Below are 25,171 nucleotides of genomic sequence, written 5' to 3'. Positions count from 1 at the left end.
ACATTTATTTGAGTCCTGAGGAGATTATAAGTAACAAAAAGTTGCGTAGCTGTTGGCCTATGATCTGCGGACTAGCAAATGAAAACAAAAGAAGTTTTGTGAGATTTCTTGCTAACTTGAAGAATTCAAATGAAGAAAGGAATTCATTGCTTAATGCTGTACTTGGTAAGTTCCAATTAAAATTTTAAATACACATTACACTTTGTTTGAGCTCTCATTATTAGTCTATTATGGTTATAATGAGTTCTATTTCTGTTTCCCTTAAATTTTCTCTAATTATATAGAATTTTTGTTTTATTTAGTCCTGTTTTTCCAATTTTTTAAATTATCTTTTTGAGTAAGTTGTAGAATGATTAAGTAGTCAGTTATTTCTTCGCAATGCACCTCACAGTCAGATATTAAAAAGTTGTAAATGTTTTTTCACAAAAAATTAGCTTGTTACTTGAGCTAATTTTTATAATCCTTTTAATATTCTTTTTAATTTTGATATAACAAAGAAATATTATAAGTTTTTTCGATCATATCCTTTTTGTTGTTTTTTAAATGTTGACAGTCTTTGTTAAGTTTAAAACTATCAGTTGACTGATAGTTTTAACTTAACAAAGACTGTCAACATTTTTCAATCATGTTAAAAAATTTGTTAACTTGAATAACATCTATATCAAAGATTTCTATATATGTGAGATTTCTTGTATATATTTCTTGTATTGATATAATAAGAAATCTCACATGTAAAAAAGTTTTCATTTAATTCGTGCATTTATTTATGATTATTCAAGTTAATGAATTTTTTAATATTACTTTTAAATATGTTGACTGACTTTGTTAAGTTAAAAATATTAATCAACTGAAATAAACAAACAACAAAGGAATGACGGCCACCAAAAGTTTGTAATCTTTAATATATATAATGGATTAAAGTTAGGTCTACCAAAGTTTTAAAGGAGGATGACTCATTCAATATTTCAAAAATGTTTCTCATACAATATAAAATAAGCATAGAAGAAAATGTATTTAAAATTTTTGAAGTTTTATATATTTTATTGGTATATAATTTTGTTTTCATAAAAACAGGATCTTTATATAATCAACAGTTTGAGATTCAAAGAAATTGAGTTGTGAAATTTTGTACTAAAATATTGATTTAAATAACAAAATATTGATTTAAATATCTAAAATATTTTAATCTCTTGCAGCTCAATATTTCTGGAAGAACCTCCCAAACATTTTTTATGTGGCTTTTAAAAGCATAAAGTAGCTCTAGAGGACTGACCTCATAGTTTTTCAGATTTGATTGAACTAATGAATTTAACTTAATTATTTCAACCTTTAGTTATGACTTATTAAGCTTTTAATAACCATTTTAAATGTTTAATGAAATTTTTTAAATGGCAATTCAAAAATACTATTTTAAAAAGTTTTTTTATACAATTTTGCTATTTAATTGTCTAACTAATCTTTCTTCAAAAGAATGAAACAGTTTTTTTAGTTTAAAAATTGCAGCGTTTTTAAAATAACACACCTGCTGTTTATTTCAAAGTTCATTTAATCAAAAAAATGGAACAAAGTTGGAACAACATTGAACAAAAAAACAAAAACAAAAATAGAAATATTATATGAAAATTTTAGATAATTGCAAATTACCTTTTTTCTTCTCTCTTCTACTTGTATTTTGTGAATAAAGAAATGTAATATCTGTAATTAGATTTATATTACAGATATTACACACCATTATTACACACCAAACTAATTATGTTTATGTTTTTCCCTTCAGTTTAACAAAGTTATTGTTTTTGATTTCAAAGACAAAAAAAAATTACGTTTTGAACTGTAAAAGATGTTTTGACATCTCTTACTGCTCAAAAGATTTTTTTTTTCAATGTGTTAAATTCTGCAAAAACAGATGACAAGGTTGTTAACTTCAAGTATTTTGTTATATTTAGTATTTTTAAGTTTTAATTATTCTTTTTCTGCATGTTAAATAATAGTTTCTTCCATGTTAAAGTTAAAAATAATACAATCAATGTCATCTTAACTTATTCGTTTGAAATTACTAAAAATTCTTTTAAGCCTTTTTTATCATTAAACTTTGAATTGCGTTCTTTTTTTAAAAAATGCTTTTAAAAAAAGGTTTTTAGAAGAAAAACTTCTGAGATTTAAAATAACAGTTAAAAACATGATAAAAAGAAAATTTTTAATAAAATCATCCTTTAGTTTTGCAGTGTAATATAAGTTGAATATATATCATGCAATCAATGACTCTGCCACAGAGAAAATGTAAAAGTGTTTATATTGATATTCTTATATTGTTAACATCTTTTTTGATGTTTTTTTATTTTGCTCTAAATGTTATATTTTTATTGTTTCAAATTTTATGTATTATTTTTGATTAAACATAATATGTGTTTCTTTAAAATAACGATATATTTACATAAACTTTAAATTCAAATAACTTTTTTTGTTTAACAAAAATATTCTTACTTGTCGTAATATTAACTTTTCTGTTTTTAGAAAAAATATGAATAAATAAATACTAAATATAAATTTTATTTTTAGTTTGTTTAAGTTTAGTTTATAAACTACAACTTTGTTTGAGCTTTCATTATTTGTTTATTATGGTTATAATGAGTTCTAGTTTTTGTTCCCCTTAATTTTTCTTTAATTATTTTTGTGATGTTTAGGGCTGTTTTTCACAATTTTTTGTTGTTTTTTTTGTTGTTTTTGTTGTTTTTTTTTAAGAATAAAATGACTAAGTAGTCAATTATTTGATTTGGTAATAATTGACTACTTAATTGGACAGTTGGACACTGGACATTATAAAACCATTAGTGTGTTTGCTCAAAAAATTTATTTGATTCTACAAATGAAACAAATTCTTTTTTACCTGTGAGATTTCTTGTTATATTTTATCTTTGATATCTGTGTTTTTCAAGTTAATGAATTTTTTAATATTACTTTTAAATATGTTGACTGACTTTGTTAACTTAACAATATCTCTCAACTGAAAAAAAAAGAATGATAACCATCAAAAACTTGTAATACTTAGCAATGTAATAAAATTAGACAAAGCAACATTTTAAAGGAGGATAAATTATTCAATATTTAAAAGATATTCTTCAAACAATAATATATAAAGTATATAAATAATATAAAATAAGTGTAATAGAAAAAATGTTTAAAAACTTTTGAAATTTCTTGTATTTTTTTTTTTTTTTTATATATTTTTGTTTTTATGCGAACAGAGTCAATCAACAGTTTGAAATTTTGTTCTGCAAAAGTTTGATTTACCTTTTTAATACCTTTTTTAAAAATGTTATTCTTTATACTATGTTTTATCTTGAAATACTTTTTTCTCTCTGCAGCTCAATATTTCTGGAAGAACATCCCTAACAATTTTTATGTGGCTTTAACAGATGTAAAAACATTTGTTACAGCTTAAAAGATAATTTTTCATCAATATGAGTTAAGTTCTATAAAACAGATGACAAGGTTGTTAAAGTACTTTCAAATATAATATTGTAACCTGCTTTTAAAAAATGCTTCTAAGTAAGTTTTTTAGAAGAACAACTTTTGAAATAATTTAACAGTTAAAAACATGAAAATAGAAAAAAAAATTTTTTAATCTTTTAATTTAACAGTGTAAAATAAGTTGAACATGCAACATGCAATCAATGACTTTGCCAAAGAGATTATGTAAAAAAAATGTATACTTTGATGTTCTTATGTTGTTAATGTCTTTTTGATATTTTTTGATTTTGCCTTAAATGTTATATTTTTATTGTTTCAAATTTATGTATATGTTTACATGTTATATTGTTTCCAGTAAAGTACTACTACATAATGTTAACTAAAATAAGAAGTCTACTCATCACCTTTGAATAAATTAAGTTCAAGTGAATTTTATAAAAGTAAATTTTTCAAAGTTAAATTTTAGGTATATCAAATAATTTAACCTCCTTACATAAAGTTGTATAAAGTGGAAGTATAAATTTATTTTACTCTTAAGTAAAATATATTTCAGTGTTAATTTACAAAATTTAAGTTGTTTATCCTCCTTTAAAATAACAATTCTCTAGATATTTAAGATAAATTAAATCACTTGGCAATAAGACATTTTTAAAAAAATATATTGACCAGCATTTGCAACAAATGCTCCTTTAAAAAAATTTTCAGACATGAACATAACATATATCTGTTAATTATATTTATATGCATATCATTTTAAAAATGATAGGTATCTGTTTTTTTACTTCTCGATTAATAAATATATCAAAAAGAGTAAAATAATAAAAAAGTCAATTTTTAGAAATAGATTAATGTAAGCGTTTAAACAGTATGCAGAGTGTAAGGGTAGTTTTATTGTTTTTGACCATAAAAAGTTTAACATAAATATTTGACTTTTATTACACTATGAGAACATTTTTTTTTTTATCATAAAAAAACACCAATTTTTGCTTTTCAAGAATACAAGACCATAAGATTATCAAAAAATGGAGAAAAAAAATATGGACCTCTTATTATGATATGTGCATAATGTATAGTATTATTCCTTATTGATCTTTATTTGGAAAAAGACTTATATAAGAATTTCAGAGGCAGAAGACGTTTTAAAATTTTGTAGTTTCTTTGCAATTTTTTTTGTTTTTTACCGTAACAAAAACACGAACTTTGACTTTTCAACATGGCTACAAAACAATAACATAATTAAAACATGGGGTAAATATGTTGATTCCTTATCACTTGGGAATATTGATTGCTTATGCCAAAAAATATCGTTTTAAAAATTTCACTTTTTGAACTTTTGCTGAGTCACAGGATAAACGGATAAAATTTATTTCCCCTTCCTTTTTTTGTTTTTATTTCTAATTAAATAAGTTTTTTCTAAAATAAAGTTTCATACATCATGCTTTTTTGTTTTTAGACTGGGTACTAAAAGAATATATGGGTTATGGTAAGAATTATTTATTTAAATTTGTTTAGGGAATATTACGAAATAAGTGCTTTGAAAATGCGATTGCTTTATTTTTGGAGAATATTTCATCGGTTCGTTCCCGTGCCACAAATTTAAAATAATTGATGAATTTGACTATTTTTCTTCTTTCATTTACAAAATACCATTGAGCATTTCTAGCTAAAAATGCTCCTTTTTCTATAAAAACACGGGAAGAATTTCTTTTGAAGAAAGTTTCAATAGCTGAAAGGAAATTGTGAAGATTTTTATGACATGAGTTTTTACGGTCTGTTTTACGAAGAAAATGACTCTCATGACTTTCAGTATATTAAAGAGATTCAGTATTTTACCAATTGTAGTGTAAATGATGTTATTATCAGTTGCGTTTGTTATCTAGTTAGGTGGATTGTTTTATCTGTGTTATTTGTTAGCCTCGTTTTTATGATAAACTTTAGTTTTAACATATTTTCTATGTTGTGAGTTTTTGTTTTCAGTGTCAGTTTTATTAATTTGTTAAATTTCTAGAAAATATTTATTAGTTATCAATTTTTTAGGTATGAATAGGTTAGCAATGTGTATAAGACAACTGTAAATGTTTATATTGAAAAACATTCATTTTCCTTGTGCATTTGACACCGTAAGCTATAATTGTAGTATTGTTCGTGTAGTTTGACTTGAAATGATTTGATTTTATACTTTCACTGATCCATTGAAATTGTTTGTGAAAATAAGTTTTCAATGTGATAAAAGCCCGTCAACAGAATTTTGAAAAACAGAATCATTTACACTTGTGTTTTACTTTACTACCCTTCGAAAATCGACTTTGTTCGGCCACATCAGTAGATCAAGTCTAGTGAGTGTCACACCCAAATAACCTCTTATTCAAGTTTTATGTGAACTATTTTGTCTAAAAAATTCTCTCTCTCTAAAACACCCTACCCCACCCACCCCCTACTCACCTTTTAAGCTTTACGGAGATGGTTCTTTTTAGCATATTAAAGTGGAAAAAAAGAAACAAGAAAATAAACTTAGAAATATCTATTCCTTAAGAATAAATCCTTCCATTTATTTAGGGACTTACTTTTGAATAATTAAAAACCCATCTAAAATTAAAAATCAAGAGAAACATTGCAGCCCCTTTTAATCAAAGTTGCACCCTCCTAACTCTGCTCTTGATTAAACTGAAACATTCTATCCTCCCCTAAGAGATTAAGCTGTGGGCCAGCAATTTCCTTCCCATCAAGATTTACAGTAGAGTGCAAAAGTTTATAATTAGCTAACTTTTTCAATTTTTTTTGTCATAACTTTTTGACTTTTCACTGAAGATGAATCAAATTTTTAACAAATGTTCCTATAATGCGATCATATAATTTACTCAAAAGAATGATAACTTATAATGGAAGGTAGAAATTCAAATTTTATAAAAAACATAACCGTGCAAAAGTTTATAAACAGTTCCATGCCCATTTAGAAAATCAAAACTTCATTAAGAAAAATTAAAATTAATTTACTGGAGATAATATTTAACTTAAGTTGAATTAAAAAAACAATGGGAAAGGTTAAGGAATTGTCACGAAAAAAAAAATTTAATAATACGTGTTGTAGAGAAGAAAATTCTTATAAGCAAATTTCTGAACTTTGTGATGTGGCTAAGTTAACAATTAGTGAACTAGTTAAGAGATATAGAGAACAAAAGACACTTGAAAAAAATGATGGCTACAGAATATTAGTTTGTAGTTTTAATTTCCTTATTCAATATGTGGTCTCCTTTAGTCAGACTGAACACTTTTTTATGATATTGATCTAAATTTAAAAATGAAAAGCCTCACATTAAAATTTCACTTGAAAATAAAATGTTTTATCTGCATTCTGTACATTTTGAGTTTTTGGTTAACAGAAGCAAACTCTTCTGTTAACTAAAAAGATCGCTCTTATAACTTTAGATAGAGAGTTAAGAATTGAATTTTTTATTATAAACCAAATGTTTCTCGGTTTAAACGAAATTAAAAACAAGTATTTTTTATTTGCTTGAAAGTTCCGATTAAAAAAAGTACAAATACTGCAATCACGTTCTTGCTTTCAAATTACCCCATGTTTTTCATTGAAATTACAAAGTTTAAAGTCTTAAAACAGCAGTGGTTTTAATTACTATTTGAATAAAAACAAAACATAGCAAAATATTTTATTATTTTAACAATACCAAATATTCTTCTGTAATTTAAATTCAAAAAATTTGAATTTTTATCGTTCAAATGTATGAGTCGATAAAATCGAAAAATTAACGAACAATTTTTTTTTTTTTTGCAGAAACCATAATAGGGGCATTCCACGTCAAGTGGAACCACCCATCCGACATCACCAACTCAGATTTTGATGAAAATTGGCTCACATGTTGGGCATATGGACAGAAGAAAAACTTGTAAATTTTTTTGACTTAGGTCAATTATTTCCTGAGATATGACCGTTCAAAGTTTTGACCTTTTCACTTGACCATGGTTATTTAAAATGTCATAACTTTTTTTCTACTATACTTAGGAACTTGATTTTGGTGGCAAACAGAAGCTCTTGCATAGACGAACAACTTTGTGTCTATACAAAAAAGTGATAAGTTCAATAAAAAAAAAGTTATTGGTCATTTGGTCATTTGACCTTTGACCCCGGTCGATGGCAAAGGTCAAAGGTCATAATTTTTTTTTTACACATTGCTTTTTCTATTGTGGATGTCCCATGAAAAAATCTTTTTGGGACTCCCACAAACAGCTTTGGGATTAACGTTAAAGTATAAGTAGGTTCTAAAAATTTATTATTTATCGGCCTTACAAATGCGATATTTTGAGGTCATTTTCTGTAAATAACCTATTGTAGATATATATTATTAATTATTTCCTTTTTTCCTTTTATTTTATAGGTTGTAATTTAATTACTAGTACTATATATACATACTAAGTCAGTATTAAATGATATGAGCAATATATAAAGCAGCAGGTAGCTATGTATCCCTCAAAACTTATGGCTGGAGCAAAATTATGTGATACTTGCCGAAAGAGGATCACTGGCTTACCTTCCGAAATAGGATTATGTGATGATGAAAGTTCTGCAAATTGTAATACAGAGTTAGATTCTCAAGGCAGTTCCAGATCTCAAGATACTTACAGTGATAAGGGAGATGAAAATTATCAGTGCCAGGATGTAGAAATTTCAATTTTTAATAAATCCTTGTCGTTTTTGGGTGAGTCACCCTTGGATAAACGCAAGTTACAAACTGTTAAAAGTTATATTCCGGAGAAAAAAAAAAAGTTTAAACAACTTGTAAAAAGGAAGTTAGACCTTTTATCTCCTTATTCAGATGCTATTGCCATTGATACTTCAGAGGATGATGAATACGAAGCAACTAAAAAAAAAGTTTCCAACACATGTGCTGATGACATTGTTAAAGTGCTCCAGGATAAGTATAAATCAACACAAAGTAAGAGTGAAAAGATCATGATTTTGACAATATTTGTTGCTCAATGGAGTAATCGAAAAGTGATGAGAGAATTCAGTTGTTCTCATCGACTTGTATCTCAAGCAAAAGAAGTTTTAATAACCAAAGGTGTTTTATCAACCCCTAACCCAAAAAAAGGGAAATCACTACCTGTACATGTGAAAGATATGGTAAAAGAGTTTTATTACTCTGACACTGTTAGCCGTGTAATGCCTGGAAAAAAAGATTTTCTATCTGTTATGGAAAATGGGGAAAGAAAACATATTCAGAAAAGATTAGTTTTAAGTAATTTGAAGGAAGTTTATCAATTATTTTCAGAAAAGTATCCAAATATCAGAATTGGTTTTTCGAAGTTTGCAGAGCTACGTCCAAAAGAATGTGTCTTTGCAGGAGCAAGTGGTACTCACTGTGTATGTGTATGTACCATTCATCAAAATGTTAAGCTCATGATAGTCGGATCACATATGGATGATTTACAACTAGAAGATGAACTAGAAACCCCTATTAAGAACTACAAACATGCTTTGGCTAAAATCCAATGCAATCCTTCCTTACCAGCATGTCCTCTAGGCGAGTGTAAAAATTGCCCTGGAGTTGCTATGCTAAAGGAATGGCTGTTGCAATGCTTTGAAATTAAAGGAGTTGAAGAAATTGAGTATAAACAGTGGACTACAACAGATAGGTCCCAGCTTCAAACCTTTATACAGTCTACTGATGAATTTATTGAAAGATTTTTAGGGAGCTTGAAAACACTAACTAGACATGATTTTATTGCTCAAGAGCAGGCAAAATACTTAGACTGGAAGAAAAACAATTTATCTGATGGAGAATTTCTGGTTATTGGTGATTTTTCAGAAAATTATGCATTCATCATACAAGATGCAGCACAGGGATATCATTGGACAAATAGTCAAGCAACTTTACATCCTTTTGTTTTTTATTATAAATATGAAGGAAATTTATGTCATGGAAGTTATGTGCTGCTTTTGGAATGTAATACTCATGACACAATTGCAGTTCATCTTTTTCAGCGTAAACTAATTAATTTTTTAAAAGTGAAATTTGAGGTATTAAAAATAACATATTTTAGTGATGGCTGTGCAGCACAATACAAAAACTGCAAGAATTTAATAAATCTGTGCTATCACAAAGAGGACTTTGGTATTCCAGCTGAATGGCATTTCTTTGCCACAAGTCATGGTAAGGGCCCTTGTGATGGAGTTGGAGGAACTGTTAAACGTGAAGCCGCAAAAGCAAGCTTACAACGTCCATACCATGACCAAATAATGACCACTTATCAATTATATACTTTTGCTAAAGAAAATATCCATGGAATTTCCTTTGAATACCTCACTGCAAATGATTGGCAAATCGAATCCACAATATTGAAAGAAAGATTTTCGAATGCTAAAACAATTCCTGGTACCCAAAAACTTCATTGCTTTAAACCATTATCCACGAATGAACCTCAAGTACAAGATTATAGTTTCAGTTCTGTGTCTAGAATTGAAAAAATTACGTCACAGAAAGTTAGCCAGCTCAACTTCAGTTCAATTACTGGTTACATGGTTGTAGAGTATGATGAACATTGGTGGATAGGTTGTGTGTTGGAGAGCAATCCAGAAAAAAGAGTAGTAACCATGAACTTTCTTCACCCTCATGGTCCAAGTCAACTTTTCTCCTTCAGAGATCCTCCAGATATTTTTACTGTTGATTTGAATGATCTTTTGCTAGCAGTCGAACCCAAAACTACAACTGGTTGGTCATACTTTATTACTTCTAAAGAGTCTAAAAGAGCAACCAAAGCACTTAACTTGCATCATCGTTAACTATTATAGCTTTTTTAATTTATTATTAGCAAATATGTATTGCAATGGTGTAAATATCATAATGCATTCAGTACTGTACTGCCATGTAGTTAAAACTGCTAAATAAGGCATTTTTGTTACTTTTCAACAATATATGTGTATATGTATATGTATGTATATATATATATATATATATATATATATATATATATATATATATATATATATATATATATATATATATATATATATATATATATATATATATATATATACAGGCCAAGTATCACCAAATTATAGTATACTTGGTATGTGGTAGCTATTATATAACTTAGGGCCTACGTTCAATAAATTACCTTGAAATACTGTATAATTATAAGGTATTTAAATAATAAATTTTTAGAACCTACTTATACTTTAACGTTAATCCCAAAGCTGTTTGTGGGAATCCCAAAAAGATTTTTTCATGGGACATCCACAATAGAAAAAGCAATGTGTAAAAAAAAAATTATGACCTTTGACCTTTGCCATCGACCGGGGTCAAAGGTCAAATGACCAAATGACCAATAACTTTTTTTTTATTGAACTTATCACTTTTTTGTATAGACACAAAGTTGTTCGTCTATGCAAGAGCTTCTGTTTGCCACCAAAATCAAGTTCCTAAGTATAGTAGAAAAAAAGTTATGACATTTTAAATAACCATGGTCAAGTGAAAAGGTCAAAACTTTGAACGGTCATATCTCAGGAAATAATTGACCTAAGTCAAAAAAATTTACAAGTTTTTCTTCTGTCCATATGCCCAACATGTGAGCCAATTTTCATCAAAATCCGAGTCGGTGATGTCGAATTTGACCAAAAAGTGGTTCCACTTGACGTGGAATGCCCCAATAGTGTTGTTTTAACAAAAAGTGGCTTAAAATTTGATCTTTTAACGATAAGTTTTGTTGATAACGAATCATTATATTCCAAAAATTAGTTCTATATGTCAGGTTGATATTTTTTTATTTAATTAATGTTGTTTTTTTTTTAACTAAATTTAAGTACTCATATTACCGAGTGGTATTGGTAATATGAGCACTTTTGTAACTTTTTTAAAACCTTTGTGCTTTTAAAAAAAAATTCGGTTGCCCAAATATCTAGGTAAACTATGAGTAGGGATCTCTAAAAATTATTAATTCGCAACAATTTTGGATCCAGCATAATTATTTTTGAAAATATTCCAATTTTGGCTTAAGGAGCTCATAGCACCCTAATCTACCCTATTAGGTTAAAATAGATAGATAAGATAGGGTAGTATCTCTTTCTTTACTTTTAAGCCTGGTCTTTTGTTGTATATTCTCTTGTAAGCAATTTCTTTCTATAAAAAAAACTTAACCGTTTAAAGAAAGCTCATCGCTGTTACTCTTGCACTCTCAGTTTGTAGACGCTGTTTTTTGGATTTATTGGCAGCATGGTTTTCAAAAATTTTGTGAGTTGTTTATAACAAAACTTATAAAAAGTCAGAAGGAAATGAAAGATCAGATAACGAAGCAACCTGGTGACAGCGCAATAAATAAATCGGACTAAAACAGTTTGCACCCTACGATAGATGAATCGTTCGATTACTTCTTATTTGTATTTCAAGAAACTCAATTCTATATGTACTTAAGAGCCACTTTCTGATAAAATCAGGCAAAAGTACTGTCGGCTCAAAAGTGATATCCTTTAATCGCGCTCAATTTTATATACAGTAATGCTGATAGGGTAAAAAAGAAGCCTGTTAATTTTTGCTTCCTGTTAATTTATTTTTTTTAAATACTTCAAGTTCCTGAGTAGAAAAAAACTTATGAGTCGTCAAAGTGTCAAAAAATGTTTCAACTAGCGTTCAAATATCAGCCATTATGGGAAATGGGAAAGGTCCCATGATTGAATGCATAGATTTTCTATTACTCCTTATTACAATTTTTTTAATGCAAAAAAAAAACTTAGGGGGTAATATTGCATTGTTGAAATAACTCCACCACAAAATGTTGAATTTTTTATATACTTAAAAAAAAACAAAATCGAATGTAGCAGCGGAATCAATATATTATATGAGGTCCTTATCTTATCATGTCATTGTTTGCGTAATAAATCAGTTTTACATATCCTTATCCTTATGTCTTTGATCTTAATGTATTGTTGCTTGAAATGCCTTTTGGGCTTTTTTAATTTGATTATCCATAAACTTATAGTCTCCAGACTGTTTTAACGGTAATGGTGGTAGAATTCCACAAATGATTTCACTGTCTTTGTACTTTATAACATCAGGAAAAGCTGGCCACTTAAAAAGCTTCTTGACTGCAGAAGCATGCTTCATACAGCTCACCATGTAACCATCACAGAGAACCTAATATGAGTAATGATTTTTCTAATATGAAAAATAGTTTGAAAAATCTGATTCTCACTTGACAAAAGTAAAACTTCGTTTAACTTTAATGACACAATCAATATGATCAAATAATGTTTAAAGAAAAATGTTTTTATTTAAATGAAAAACCTTTTTTTTTTTAAACATTGAATAAAAATGAAGTACCTCATTTATAATCCCAGGTTAGCAATTGCCCATATAAATAACAATCCAATCGTTTTCATGCCATGCACCAGATAAATCAATGGCAATGCTCATGAATTCCTTTTCAAATTCTTCATTTGCTAATTCTTCTTGATCTACAGAATGAAAAATATAAATATTTATACAAACACTTGTACAAATATTTATAATTACAAAATAATATTAAGATATATATTAATGAGAGTAGATATAAAAATTATTATCTTGATCTGCTATCTCTTCTTTTTCTTCGTTATCCGCATTCGTACTACCAACATCAATTGGTTCATTTCATCTTTTGTCTTTTTTTAGCCTGCTCCAACGTGAAAATAGTGATCTTATTTGCTGAGTTGTTACGTATTCTGAGACTTGAAGCTCATTTCTTATCAAAAGGTGCACCTGCTCTGGGCTAATCTTTTTTCCAGATACTTCACCTTCCATAAAGAGTTTATATAATATATCTTTTTGTCTCATACTATACCGGAAGGTACTGCGGGTAGGTAAAGCCCAACCTTTAACATATTTGCTAATGTCAGAACATACTTCTTCAAATACCTCCTGTTGTGAGTTTGGTTTATAACTATGTAAGTTTGACTGAACTTGCATCTTCATTCTGTCTCACGTTATCCGTTCCTGATTTTAAAGTGCTGATAATGTGTCTTCCCGACATCATGTGTTCTTCTAGATCTTCTGATGTATGGAATGATCTATTACAAATTGGCTCAGAGCAAAAGTGAAACCAATTTAGTGATCTATCTTCGCGAAACATTTCCTTCATATTGCTTTTAAAAACTCTTGTTTTCTTGTCAGTATCACTATATGGGTGTGTTAAAAACATTTGCAGATCAAAATTGACATTAGAATATTCTTGTTTAACTCCATCGCCAACTGCATAGTATCGCCACATTGTTATATAGTTATGAAATAACTCAAACGAATGATACTGACTTATTTTGGCTATTTTTGTTCCACTCAACTTGCTTTTGCCCTTTATAGCGGCAACACCAACAGCAGAATTTTTCAGCCCACGTCCGTAATGTAAAGCAGTATAAATGTCCTCTGCACACATTAAATCGTTCCCAGCATCAACAAAGCTACGAATTAATGACTTTGCTCCGGCAGCTTCTCTGTCGCACGGATCCTTGCCACGACAAGGTTTGTTTTAATCGTAGCGCTTAAGCTGTATTAGGTTATTTTTGCACAACATAAAAAGAGCTTCCATTATAAAGTTGCCATAATACGATGAAGCATTGTCAGATTTTGCAAAGGGTTTATTAACACCAGCATGGTCATGCTTAAACTTCGGAAGAACTAATTGGGCAATTGAAAGTGTTTCCGATAAACCTTGCTCACACCTAAAAAGAGCTGCAAAATACACCTTTTTCTGTAAAATGTTGTTTTTCTTAGTGAAGAAAATGTCTACATGCAGTGACATCCCCTTTTTTCCAAAATATTTTTTTGACCTTCCCTGAATTTAGATAGAAGAACTTTTTGGCAATAGTCTTTCAACCAAAATCCAGTTTCTTCATCAAGACTTTCAAAAGCAAAAACTTTGGCTTTTTTCTGTTGACAATCACGCATTAAATGTTTTTTATAATCAATGATATCTTTTTCAGCAATTTAAATATCATAAATAGTATCTTCGTCGGCTGAATTATTTGATGCTAATCTTTTTATCTCAACTAAGGATTTGTTTAAATTTTCACACTCATAACAAATCTTATCATCAGGTGCTATTGAAATCTGTTGCAATTGATTGTCGGTTAAATCACTCAAAACAAATATTGGGCAGTGGGAGATAGAATTAGGGTAGGTCGCACTGCAGTTAAACTGGAAATTAGTTTTGTAATATCGTTTGCTGCGTTCAAATAAATTACTCAGCTCTCTATTCTTGTACTTCAAAGATAAATCTTGCAACATAGAGAAACCGTTCATAGCTGCAGCAGTAATATCATCCAGTCCCGCTAAACATTTTTGTTGAGCTGGTTTAACAGCATGAAGTATTCGCCACAAACTGCTTTCCGATAAAAGACAGTAGTTCTCACTTCTGCAAACTTCATTATAAAATGCAATTGTATGTCTCATTTTCGCTGTCAAAACTGCACGAGATATTTTATATACATCATTTGAGTCAAATTTAATTTTTCTGACTCCATATGCAACATCTTGAAGAAGGCTGCTGTTAAATATGAAATCGAGAAAATGTTCACCTTTTTTCTGGTCTAGTTGATTTCGCGTAATTTCTTTTTCGACAGGAATAGTTATACCTATGTTAGCATTCTTCATTTTTCGTGCCTGGTCTATCTCGTATTTGGAGCACCCAAAAACAGTCAGAAGTAACTTCTTAGTAAATTTTTCATGTTCAATTAAACACAGAACAATATGTTTACCCATAGAGTCACTTTCTTCATAAATTTTAACAAATTTTTTTAGATCATCAGGTACTGCATCATTGTCTAAAGTTTCCAAAGATCTATTTAAAACAATTGAGATAAAGTCTTCACTCTGATCTGGGGCAACAGGTTCAGCGAACCTCTTTGCAAGCTGTACCTTGACTCTTTCAAATTTTCTTCGTAAATTATTTTTGGTTCTATTGCTGAGATCAGCTATCTTTTTTTTTTAACTGAAACTGAAAAGGGCTGATGTGGAGTGCTTCTGATAGGTTGTTACCAGTAGATGTAGTACCTTCAACCTTTTCTCCAGAAAGTAAAATTTCTTTAGGCTCAAAATCAAAATCAGTTGTATCCTCAACTAACTCTTCGTTAGTGGCAGTACTTGTTTTAGTTTGAATAAGAATGCGCTCTAACTTAAGGTGATTGTGACAAAATACGGAACCTACAGGAACATTTTTGTTGTAATGTTTTGAAACATTTGTTGACATATTTATTGAAACACTTCTTACAGCTGGTAATTTTTTACCAACACTTAGTTCATGCATTGGATGACAGCATCTTCTTGGAGAAACTCAGCCAATACCTTGAATTTTAACAAAAATCAAAATTTGAAATATTTATTTTAAAGGTTTAGTAATTAAATTTTGTTGTTGTTGAAATACGGTTGTAAACAAACTCTTACCAAAGTTAAATCTATGGTAAGAACATATATAGTCGTTATCAGAAAGTGATATGCACCCTCGGTTTTCTATAAGAGACTTTTCTGTCTATTCTGTCTCTTGGTGCGCCTTTAAAACCTAAAAACATAAAACTTAGATATTATACAATGTAAACTGAGGGAATTAAACAACAATCGTTTTACACTACTATATGATGCTAACGGGTTTTTTTTTTACAACTGCTAAGAGCATTTCTTACTTTAACTTTTACAAAGTGTGCTTTGACATCCAAAGTCAGGATCTTGTTTCTTGAATAACCTTTTTTCATTGAAACGAGGACTTGGTCCACACTTGAAATCATTAACTTTGCAAACATTTGCAACAACAACCTCTTGCTCTGAAATATTTTTTGCACTTAAGTGCTTTTTTTTTAAAGTACATTTAGCATAAAGTGCTCATTCTCTGTTCTGAATAATTCAGAAGTAAATGCTCAACAAACCATACTGAGTAATTGTAAATGAGGAAATAATGCCTAACAATAATTTATTATGTTCAATAAACATAAAGTTAAAAATGTTTACTGGGAAAAAAATTTTTTCAGGTCCACAATCTTATAAATGAAAAAAAAAAAAAAATCAGATTTAGCATCGGTTGACGTAAAGTTATTTCAACAATGTAATATTATATTATTATATATTACCCCCCTAATATTACCCCCTAAGTTTTTTTTTTGTAATAAGGAGGAATAGAAAATCTATACATTCAATCTTGTGACCTTTCCCATTTCCCATAATGGCTGATATTTGAAAGCTAGTTGAAACATATTTGGACACTTTGATGACTCGTAAGTTTTTTTGTAAACAATATCCTCTCAGTTTCTTTAGACCATTCAAATAACAATGAGATACTCTTTCAAAAAAAAAATAAGATAAGTCGCGGGCACTTTTTACGCTCCGAGATAAATGTATTTAAAGTAGGCCCCAAATTCAAAAATGTTTAATTTACTTGAAATATTTAAAAAAAAAAAATTTACAGGAAGCTTTTTAATATTACAAACAATGCAATATATAAAATTGAGAATGATTGAAAGATATCACTTATAATATTACATATATGAGGGGTGTAAAGGAAAATTGAATTCCATTTCTTCGAAATTTCAAAAAGAATATTTGGCGACATTTTTTTATTGCTTTGTTAAACAGATTGTTACTCGATGTTGGGTCTTTCAGTAGAAATATTAAGGGTGTGGCTGTAAAAAGCTAAAAGTATCTTTTGATAGTTCTTGATCTTTTGTAGCAGCAGCAGCATGAAAATCCCTGTTTTTTATGTCTCAGAGAATATTTTTAATCCCTCATTTCTACGCATTGTCTTAGAATTAACACTGTTAAAAAAAGTATAAAAACTTCATTCACGTTCTTACTTTTAAGAATTGTCTTGAGATGCTCTAAATATTCTAAGGAGAACTGAGAATATTTAAAGCGCACCATGACAAATGGAGCAAAGAGAACAATTGCAAACTATTGTTCAGCATTCGACGTTCGAGTTCCCAATTACAACAAAACCCTCACTCTGGTTGAGTTTTCAAACAACTAAGTGAGCGAACGCACGTTTTTTAAGTGAGAACATCGCCGCAGGAGTTGAGCTATATCATTGATGAAAATCGCGAACTTCTGAGTTCATTTTCTTGTTTATAGTAATTTCTGAACGAACGGTGTGAAAGAAGTAAGTGTTTAAGATTTTGTTGTTATGTAGTTGTTAAAATCAGTTTTGAGCAGAATATATTTCTATTACTTAGGTTTTTAGGGAAAAAGCGATAACAAGTTCAATTAATACAACGATTTTAGTTATAAATTTAAAAAGTTTTAGTTTTTTTGTGACATTAAAATGGTTTTTTGATCATTTTTTCTCTTCAAAACAAGTTTGAAGGTTTAAAAAAAGATGTCTCTAAAAGAAATGGGCGCTACTCCACTTTCTCCCCCCCCCCCCCCCTAATTTTATGATTGATTCTGATAGAGAATTTTATGCTGATTAAGAATCGTATAAAAACATGGGTCTCAAAATCAACGGAAAGTGCTCTAATCTGATGTCGAAAGTACAAAAATATACCACAAATCGCTAATATTCGCCATCTTGAAAAGTGATTTTTTTTTGTTTAAAAGTTATCCTTTCAAAGTATCAACAGCCTGGTTTTTATTTTTTATATAAAAGATTTCGAATAAAAGAACAAAGAACCGGTGCGTTATGTTTCATAATCAGGTGTATTGACCGCATTTTTTTTCTCTTACCAGGTAATGAAATTCAATGGCATTTACTCTTATCGCGTCAATATTCGCCATCTTGAATTCACTAACTTTACGGTTGATATTGTTTTTAACCGCAAAACATTGCCAGCCTGGTTTTTACTATAAGGAATTTTTTCTGGTTTAATATAGATAGCGATTCCACGGCTCAACGAAAAACATCTGACGTTTGACAAAAAACACGAAATTTTCTTTTTATTTTCTTTTCTCTTTTTATAACAAGTATTTATTTATGTTTTTTTGAAGAATAGATTCTAAGGATTTGTATACAGAAATTATGTATATATATATCTATATTCCTTCGCATATTTTATGACGTTTTTTATTTTTATTTTCGCGACGTAAGAATCATTGTATATGTTTATTTGAATTATAAAAAAATCGTCTGGAATGGCTAATATAGACGCGTAAGTTCTTTCCAGAGCTATCAGGCAGACGATCGAGTTATAAAGTTATAAAACGTGTCGCTCTTGCGAAATTGCGATTCCTTCTTATGAAATTTAGTTTTGTAACAGAATTTACGATTATTTTTTCGGTTATTTTTTTTTTTTTGTTATTAAAGAAAAAAATTAATTGGAAAGACAAACTTTCATGGAGTAATAAAAAAGGGCTTTCTTAATGTTCTTTGCAAAAAATGTTCTTAATAATTTTGTGTGGCTATGAAAATAGCCGTTTTTTGATTTACACAACCTTAGGCATGAATTATAATGTATGTTACGTTTGATGCACACAGGATGTCAAACAGGATATGCTGTTAAAACTTGATCCCAAAAGTGAAAAAACCGGTGTTCGGAAAATCTCTGCATCCACATAAACTCGGATAAATAATCAGCTACCATTTCGCGATTAGTTGGCCCCATCATTGATTTGAATTTTGCTTTTGCTCGACACCACATAGCTTCCACGTGATTTGTTGTTACACCTGTCTGTGGATCTACAAAGTTGAGGGTGTGGTTAACGGTACCATGTAAATATGCTGGAGCTTGCAAATCATTATATGCTCTCCACATGTCACTCCAGACAATAGAGCCAGGAAGTATCCATTGATGTATGATAGGAATTAATGTTGCAGCATCGCGGTTCTGGACAGGAATCAAAAAGCCTTTCTTCGTTGCAGGTTCATACCCACCAAATATCCACTGCTGCGGGATTATTCTACCAACTTGATATTTTCTTCGACAAAAAACAGATTCATCTATTTCAACAATGCACCCTGGACCGCCTATTGGCTCAGGGTTATTGAGGAAATATGAGACGCAAATGTCTCTGCAAAATTGATTCCAATCAACAATGGTGCTGTCGTTTCCGATATTTAACTCTTGCCTTAAATCACTTATTGATAATCCCCGGCTCTTACCTGCACTTCTACTCCAAGCGTAAGTTAAGCCCAATATTTGCCACAATTGTAGGTGAGATTTCTCAAAGAAGCTGCCTTTTCTAATGTTAAAGGTTCTTTTGCAGCGCTTGACTGGACATCTCCAAATAACTTGATCAACTGACCCATTCTTTGTTTGCTGTGTGCAGGGCACGTTACATACACTACAATTCATGCTTTCAGCGAGTAAACCATAAGTTCTGCACCAGTGAATTGTAGCTTCGATATCGTATTTGAATTTTGCTCCTATTTCTGTCAAAGAAAGTGAGTCAAAAACGTCTATTGTTGGTCTTCGAAGAGCCATGATATGTAGATAAATGAAGAAGCAGAAAAACTATTCTGAAGCACTCCTTTTTATATGACAAACATAATGAAAATGAATTCACGGGGGGTTAACTTGAAGTTTTAAAAGAAAGTCAATAGTTTTAAAGAATTATTTTTATAATTAAAAAATTTTTATCTTGTTTTAAAGTGAATTGTAAAATATAATCAATGAAAGAATTTTTCAACTTATTTGACAAAAGTTTTAAAAGACACTCAAGCTAACAAACTAAGAATCCAGTTGAAGCAAATTGACGCGATAAGAGTAAATGCCATTGAATTTCATTACCTGGTAAGAGAAAAAAAATGCGGTCAATACACCTGATTATGAAACTTAACGCACCGGTTCTTTGTTCTTTTATTCGAAATCTTTTATATAAAAAATAAAAACCAGGCTGTTGATACTTTGAAAGGATAACTTTTAAACAAAAAAAAATCACTTTTCAAGATGGCGAATATTAGCGATTTGTGGTATATTTTTGTACTTTCGACATCAGATTAGAGCACTTTCCGTTGATTTTGAGACCCATGTTTTTATACGATTCTTAATCAGCATAAAATTCTCTATCAGAATCAATCATAAAATTAGGGGGGGGGGGAGAAAGTGGAGTAGCGCCCTCTAGTTATACATATACTAAAGTAGCTAAGTAAATGATTTCAATTTCTATATCATAATCAGCGTTATTAAAAGTTATATGAAGAGATATCATTCTGCTAAAGTAGTATCACATATCTCCAGTACAGTTTTTACTGATTATCAGTGCAATATTTACTTATTTTTATCAGATATAGATTATATACAGAATTTTTTGTTCTGTTTTAGAAAATTTAGAAAATAAATTAAAATTTTGAGCCAACACTGACATTTTATTGTTGCTAAACATTAAATTTTGTTATAAGGATTGCAGTTCTTATATCTGTTTTTTGTTTTTTATTCGATAAGTGTTTGATTTAAATTAAATATGATTATAATTTGATATTTTATTACAAAATATGTCTTTATATATGAATATATATATGAATCTTTTTAGATTTTTTCATGTTGTTTTTAAATTTTTTGTTCGCGCAGTTCAAGTTATATATGTTGATAGTTTGCATATATGTTTATATTATGTTCAAAGTTAAAAAGTTTTTGATAAATATATGTATGTGATAATATGTGTTATATAATTGTTTTATAAATGTGTTTTTAAAATAGTATAAAATGTATCTGTTGTGTATATAAATATTATATGAGGTGTTTATATATGTTATGTAAAGTTAAATAAATATATTGTGTTTTATAGTTAGCATATATGTTTATATTATGTTGTTTACATGTTTTCAAAGTGTGTGACTTGGCAAACATGTTGAGCAAGATTTTGCGTAAAGTTGTTATTTATGTTACTAATGTTGTTACATTTGGCTTACCTTTATGTTGGTGTCTATTGTTAAAAATTATAAGTGGTTTTATTATTGAAACTCACTGCTTTTAATCATTTACTAGAAGGCACTCAAGAAAAATCATTTTGCCGTATATACATTTTGTTTATATCTCAATTTGAATTTTTAGAACCATGACATACCAACATGAATTGTTTTCTAAAAGCTAACATGAAATAACAATATTTAACAACTACTACTCTCTTATCATGACATCTTATCTCTATCAGATATATTGACTTATGATTCATATATGATGTTTTTCTTTGTATTTACTTATCCACTTATCCATTACATTTTTTCGTTTCAGATTTATCATATGATGGGTTTATACGATATAAAAGAGAAAATATATGTAAATTTATATGAATTTTTTAAAAACATCTGTTAATAATTAGTCCAGTCAACGCTCAAACTTCAATGTTGCATATGTCATTTTTAAGTAGTTTCTAGGCTTTTCTAAATGTGTTTCTTATTCACATGGTTTTACAAGCAAGGTCTGCAAGCAAATTTGAGCTGAAAATTTTTTTTTTAGCCTTTAAGGAGAATTGGCGTTATTCTTTGTTTAATTTAATTTGCTTAAAATATAGTAGTTCTAATAAATAAATGTTTGTTTGTTCTTGGTTTTTTACTCATCTGTTTTCAGATTCTTATAAACTAGGCAACTCAGCTAAGCAAGTTTTGTTTTATTTTTTAGTGCAATTGGAAAGAGCTGAAAGTTATTTTTTAGAGCAATTGAAAAGAACTGAAGTGCTTTTTAGTTACTTCACACAGTGTAACTGATACTGATTTGAGTAAGTATACGATTTTGTTTTATTTTATATTGGATTTACTTCATATTAGGTATATACTTTATGTATTTATTATGGAAAACTGACTGTAATCTGTTGACATGAAAGTTTATAAACATAAGTCTGCCTATATTTCAGTATATTTTATATTTCTCTGTATCTATATAAATATTCTTTCTTAGAAAAAATAACAGAATAGAAAAAATAAAAAAATTCCTTTAGAAAGTAGTTGAAAAAAAAAGATGATATTTTTCCATTGTGCATTGCAGTCTAGATTCTTTGTTGAATTAAAAATAATTGATGTAAATAAATATTGTTTAATATTTTTGATAAATGACTAATGTGTATAAACATGTAAAAAGATATGGACTTCAATAAATCTTAAGTTTAAATAAAGTCTTTGATTAGAAAAGATCACAATTTGTAAGATTCTTTTATGTTCATTCATTCAGTTGTAACAATAGTAAGATTACTGGTAATATGTTTAATGATAATAGTGAAATTGAAATAGATAGTATTAGGCTCAACAAAGTTATTAATGTAAATGCTAATAGGCAACTTGAAAAACGTTGTCAAATGAAAAAAATAGATCTAGGCTGGATGAAATTAATCGTTGTTAAAATGTAAAAAATGCTGCTTGGTGAGCAGAAAATTTACTTGACAGAATTCAGTGTCAAGCAGTGTTAATGTCTGTTATTTTGATTTTACTTTAGACACTTTAGAACAAAGCAAAGTATGAGTTTAACTATTTATAGTAACAATTAACACTTTTAAATTTAAATAATGTAAATTTTTTTACAATTTCTATTATAATCATGTTCTTTTTTTCATTTATTTTTTTTTTTTTTAGTTTGTCTTCCCTTTGTCATCTCTTGATTAGTTAGCTTACTGTTGAAACATGGTTTTAATTTTGTAAATTTAGTATGATGTGATATTTACTCTATTAATCATTAGTCAACAGTTACAGAGAAGCTGGAGCTTAATTAAGAAATGCTGGAAATTAGCTTTTAATCAAGGTAAAAATAATTTTGTTTAGTGGTAACATAATAAAACCAGTTACTACTATTTATTCCGTGTTTTTTTACTTTTGTTAACATGCTGCTTTGGAAACACTTTCTTTCTCTCCCTCTCTCTCTTAGATGAGAGGGAGATTTAATAAAACTTATGTAATTACTGAGCTCTTACGTATTTCTTAATACCACACATTTATAAGAAATATTTTACGAGTTGCTTGCTATTTTATGATATAGTTGCTCAAATTGTTTAACTATAATTGTCCCTTGATTGTTCAAATATTGTAATAAATAAAATCTTTTTAGCCAAGTATTTAAGTTAATAAAATATCTTATTAAGTTGTGGTGCTATTTGCCAGTGTTACTACATTGTGTTGTCTAGCCTTTTTATAATCTTGTTATTATTAATATTATTGTTAGTATTATTATTATTATTGTTAGTATTATTATTATTATTATTATTATTATTATTATTATTATTATTATTATTATTATTATTATTATTATTATTATTATTATTATTATTATTATCCTATTTCTACTAACAATAAAATGCAAATATTACTTTTGTAATTAAAAATTGTAATTTTTTTTCATTTCTTTTTTTAGGTATTTGCAGGCTTTGCTTGACTTCCCTTTTCTGGTACCTGTGTTGTGACAGATTTTAAAAAGAACTCAACTGATGTTAATGCGGTCTTTATGTCGTTAACTATAAGCAATTACGTTGCTGTTAGGGAATCAAAGTTAAAATATTTATAGATAAATTTGTATTTAGTTTTTCAGATAATATATCAAGTTATTAATGTGTTTTTATTGTTATTAATGATTTAATAACTCATAATCCATATTACGGGTTGTTTACTGCTAGTCATTATCATTATGTTATGAATTCATATTAGTTAATAAAATTGTATTGAACATTCTCTGGTTATCGTGTTTTATACGTGTTTACAAGAGTTTGATGCTCAGTAGGCGTCGTATTGTATACCTGTCTTAATACACATCTGATGTCTATTTTTAATGCGCGTTCGACACGATAAAATGGCTAACATATATTCGTAAATAACGCGTATTCTGGAAAGTTTTAAATGCGCATGTAATACCAGGAAAATATCGTATTGAATATTCTCTAATTGTCGTGTTTTATACGTGTTTACAAGAGTTTCAAATGCGAGTTTGATACTCAGTAGGCGTCGTATTGTGTACCTGTCTTTATACGCATCTAATGCGTATTTCTAATGCGTGTTCGACACGATAAAATGGCTAACATACATACCACAACGATACGTAGTTAAACGAGTTTCTAATGCGCATTTACAACTAAATTTGCCGACTGGGATTTTAACTCGTTTATGACGAAATTTTGTTGACAAAACGACTTAAAATTAGCACGATAAGTAACTTAACAAACATAATAATCATAAAAACTAAAAACTTTCATTTGCACAATGTAAATGAAATCAAATAATATTTTAAATCATGAAAAAAAAATTTTTAATTGAAAATTAGTTAAAGTTATGCAGAATCTATTTCATAAAATCAAAAACTCAATTTTCAACAAATAAATTCAATTTTTACATAATTACACAAATTAATATGCGAAAAATGCAAATTTAAAGTAACATCAAAAATTATATAGATTGCTGTTCTATGCATCCTTGGTCATACATTGATTTAGCACCTTTAGATCATCCAAATCAATATATCTATGGCTTTCTAATTGATTTCTAGCAATAGCAAGGTTGGTTTGGTCAAAGTAACCGTTTATCTCTTGTTGTTCATAATTTTGTTTATTACTAATGTCTTTATTTACCCTGTTTAAACGTTCAGTTATTTCTTTGAATTCTACAATATCTTCTAATTTTTTATAAATTCCCCTCAACGTATCCTTGTGATTATCTAATACCAATAAAATCGCTTTGGACAAAACAGTTACATCTCCACCGATTGCAAATCCTTTATGGATTTGCAATCGGTGGAGATGTAACTGTTTTGTCCAAAGCGATTTATTTGGTATTATTGCTATTGCTAGAATTTTATTTTCCAAAGAAGTTATCTTATCCTCAACCCAAAAACTCCGGA

The 25,171-nt window shown here is 28.7% G+C and overlaps 1 protein-coding gene and 1 pseudogene across 11 annotated transcripts in view; one reads left to right on the top strand and one right to left on the bottom strand.

The window, feature by feature from the left end:
- The window catches only part of LOC145197538 (NACHT, LRR and PYD domains-containing protein 9-like), a 38,083-nt gene extending 14,188 nt beyond the window's left edge, over positions 1–23,895 (top strand). For 3 of the 10 annotated variants that reach the window (XR_016446277.1, XR_016446280.1, XR_016446276.1), the window contains exons 7-11: positions 1–165; positions 4,922–4,951; positions 21,983–22,079; positions 23,031–23,092; positions 23,699–23,895. The exon at positions 1–165 is cut by the window's left edge and continues 1,173 nt beyond it. Coding sequence is in view for 5 of the 10 variants with exons in the window: in XM_090070552.1 (XP_089926678.1) it covers positions 1–165; positions 4,922–4,951; positions 21,596–21,640; positions 21,983–22,068 (326 nt within the window). In the remaining 5 variants the exon portion in view is untranslated. Of the gene's footprint in view, positions 166–4,921; positions 6,448–18,155; positions 18,476–21,595; positions 21,641–21,877; positions 22,080–22,926; positions 23,093–23,698 lie in introns of those variants that run through there. The other 7 variants (XM_090070587.1, XM_090070583.1, XR_016446274.1 and 4 more) reach the window with 6 other exon arrangements.
- On the bottom strand, positions 12,326–16,326 carry LOC145191637 (uncharacterized; annotated as a pseudogene). Its single transcript, XR_016446300.1, has 5 exons — positions 16,127–16,326; positions 15,891–16,005; positions 13,042–15,791; positions 12,798–12,933; positions 12,326–12,611 (listed from the first exon to the last, which is right to left on the bottom strand). The product of XR_016446300.1 is annotated as an uncharacterized LOC145191637 (transcript).
- Positions 23,896–25,171: the final 1,276 nt, after the last annotated feature.

This window comes from Hydra viridissima, unplaced genomic scaffold (genome assembly GCF_058129835.1).
Source record: "Hydra viridissima isolate aposymbiotic clone 2 unplaced genomic scaffold, HvirCarnegie_v1 scaffold_1, whole genome shotgun sequence".
NCBI lineage: Eukaryota > Metazoa > Cnidaria > Hydrozoa > Anthoathecata > Hydridae > Hydra > Hydra viridissima.
Note: the sequence above shows the minus strand (reverse complement) of the source record. Positions and strands in the feature narration are given on the sequence as shown.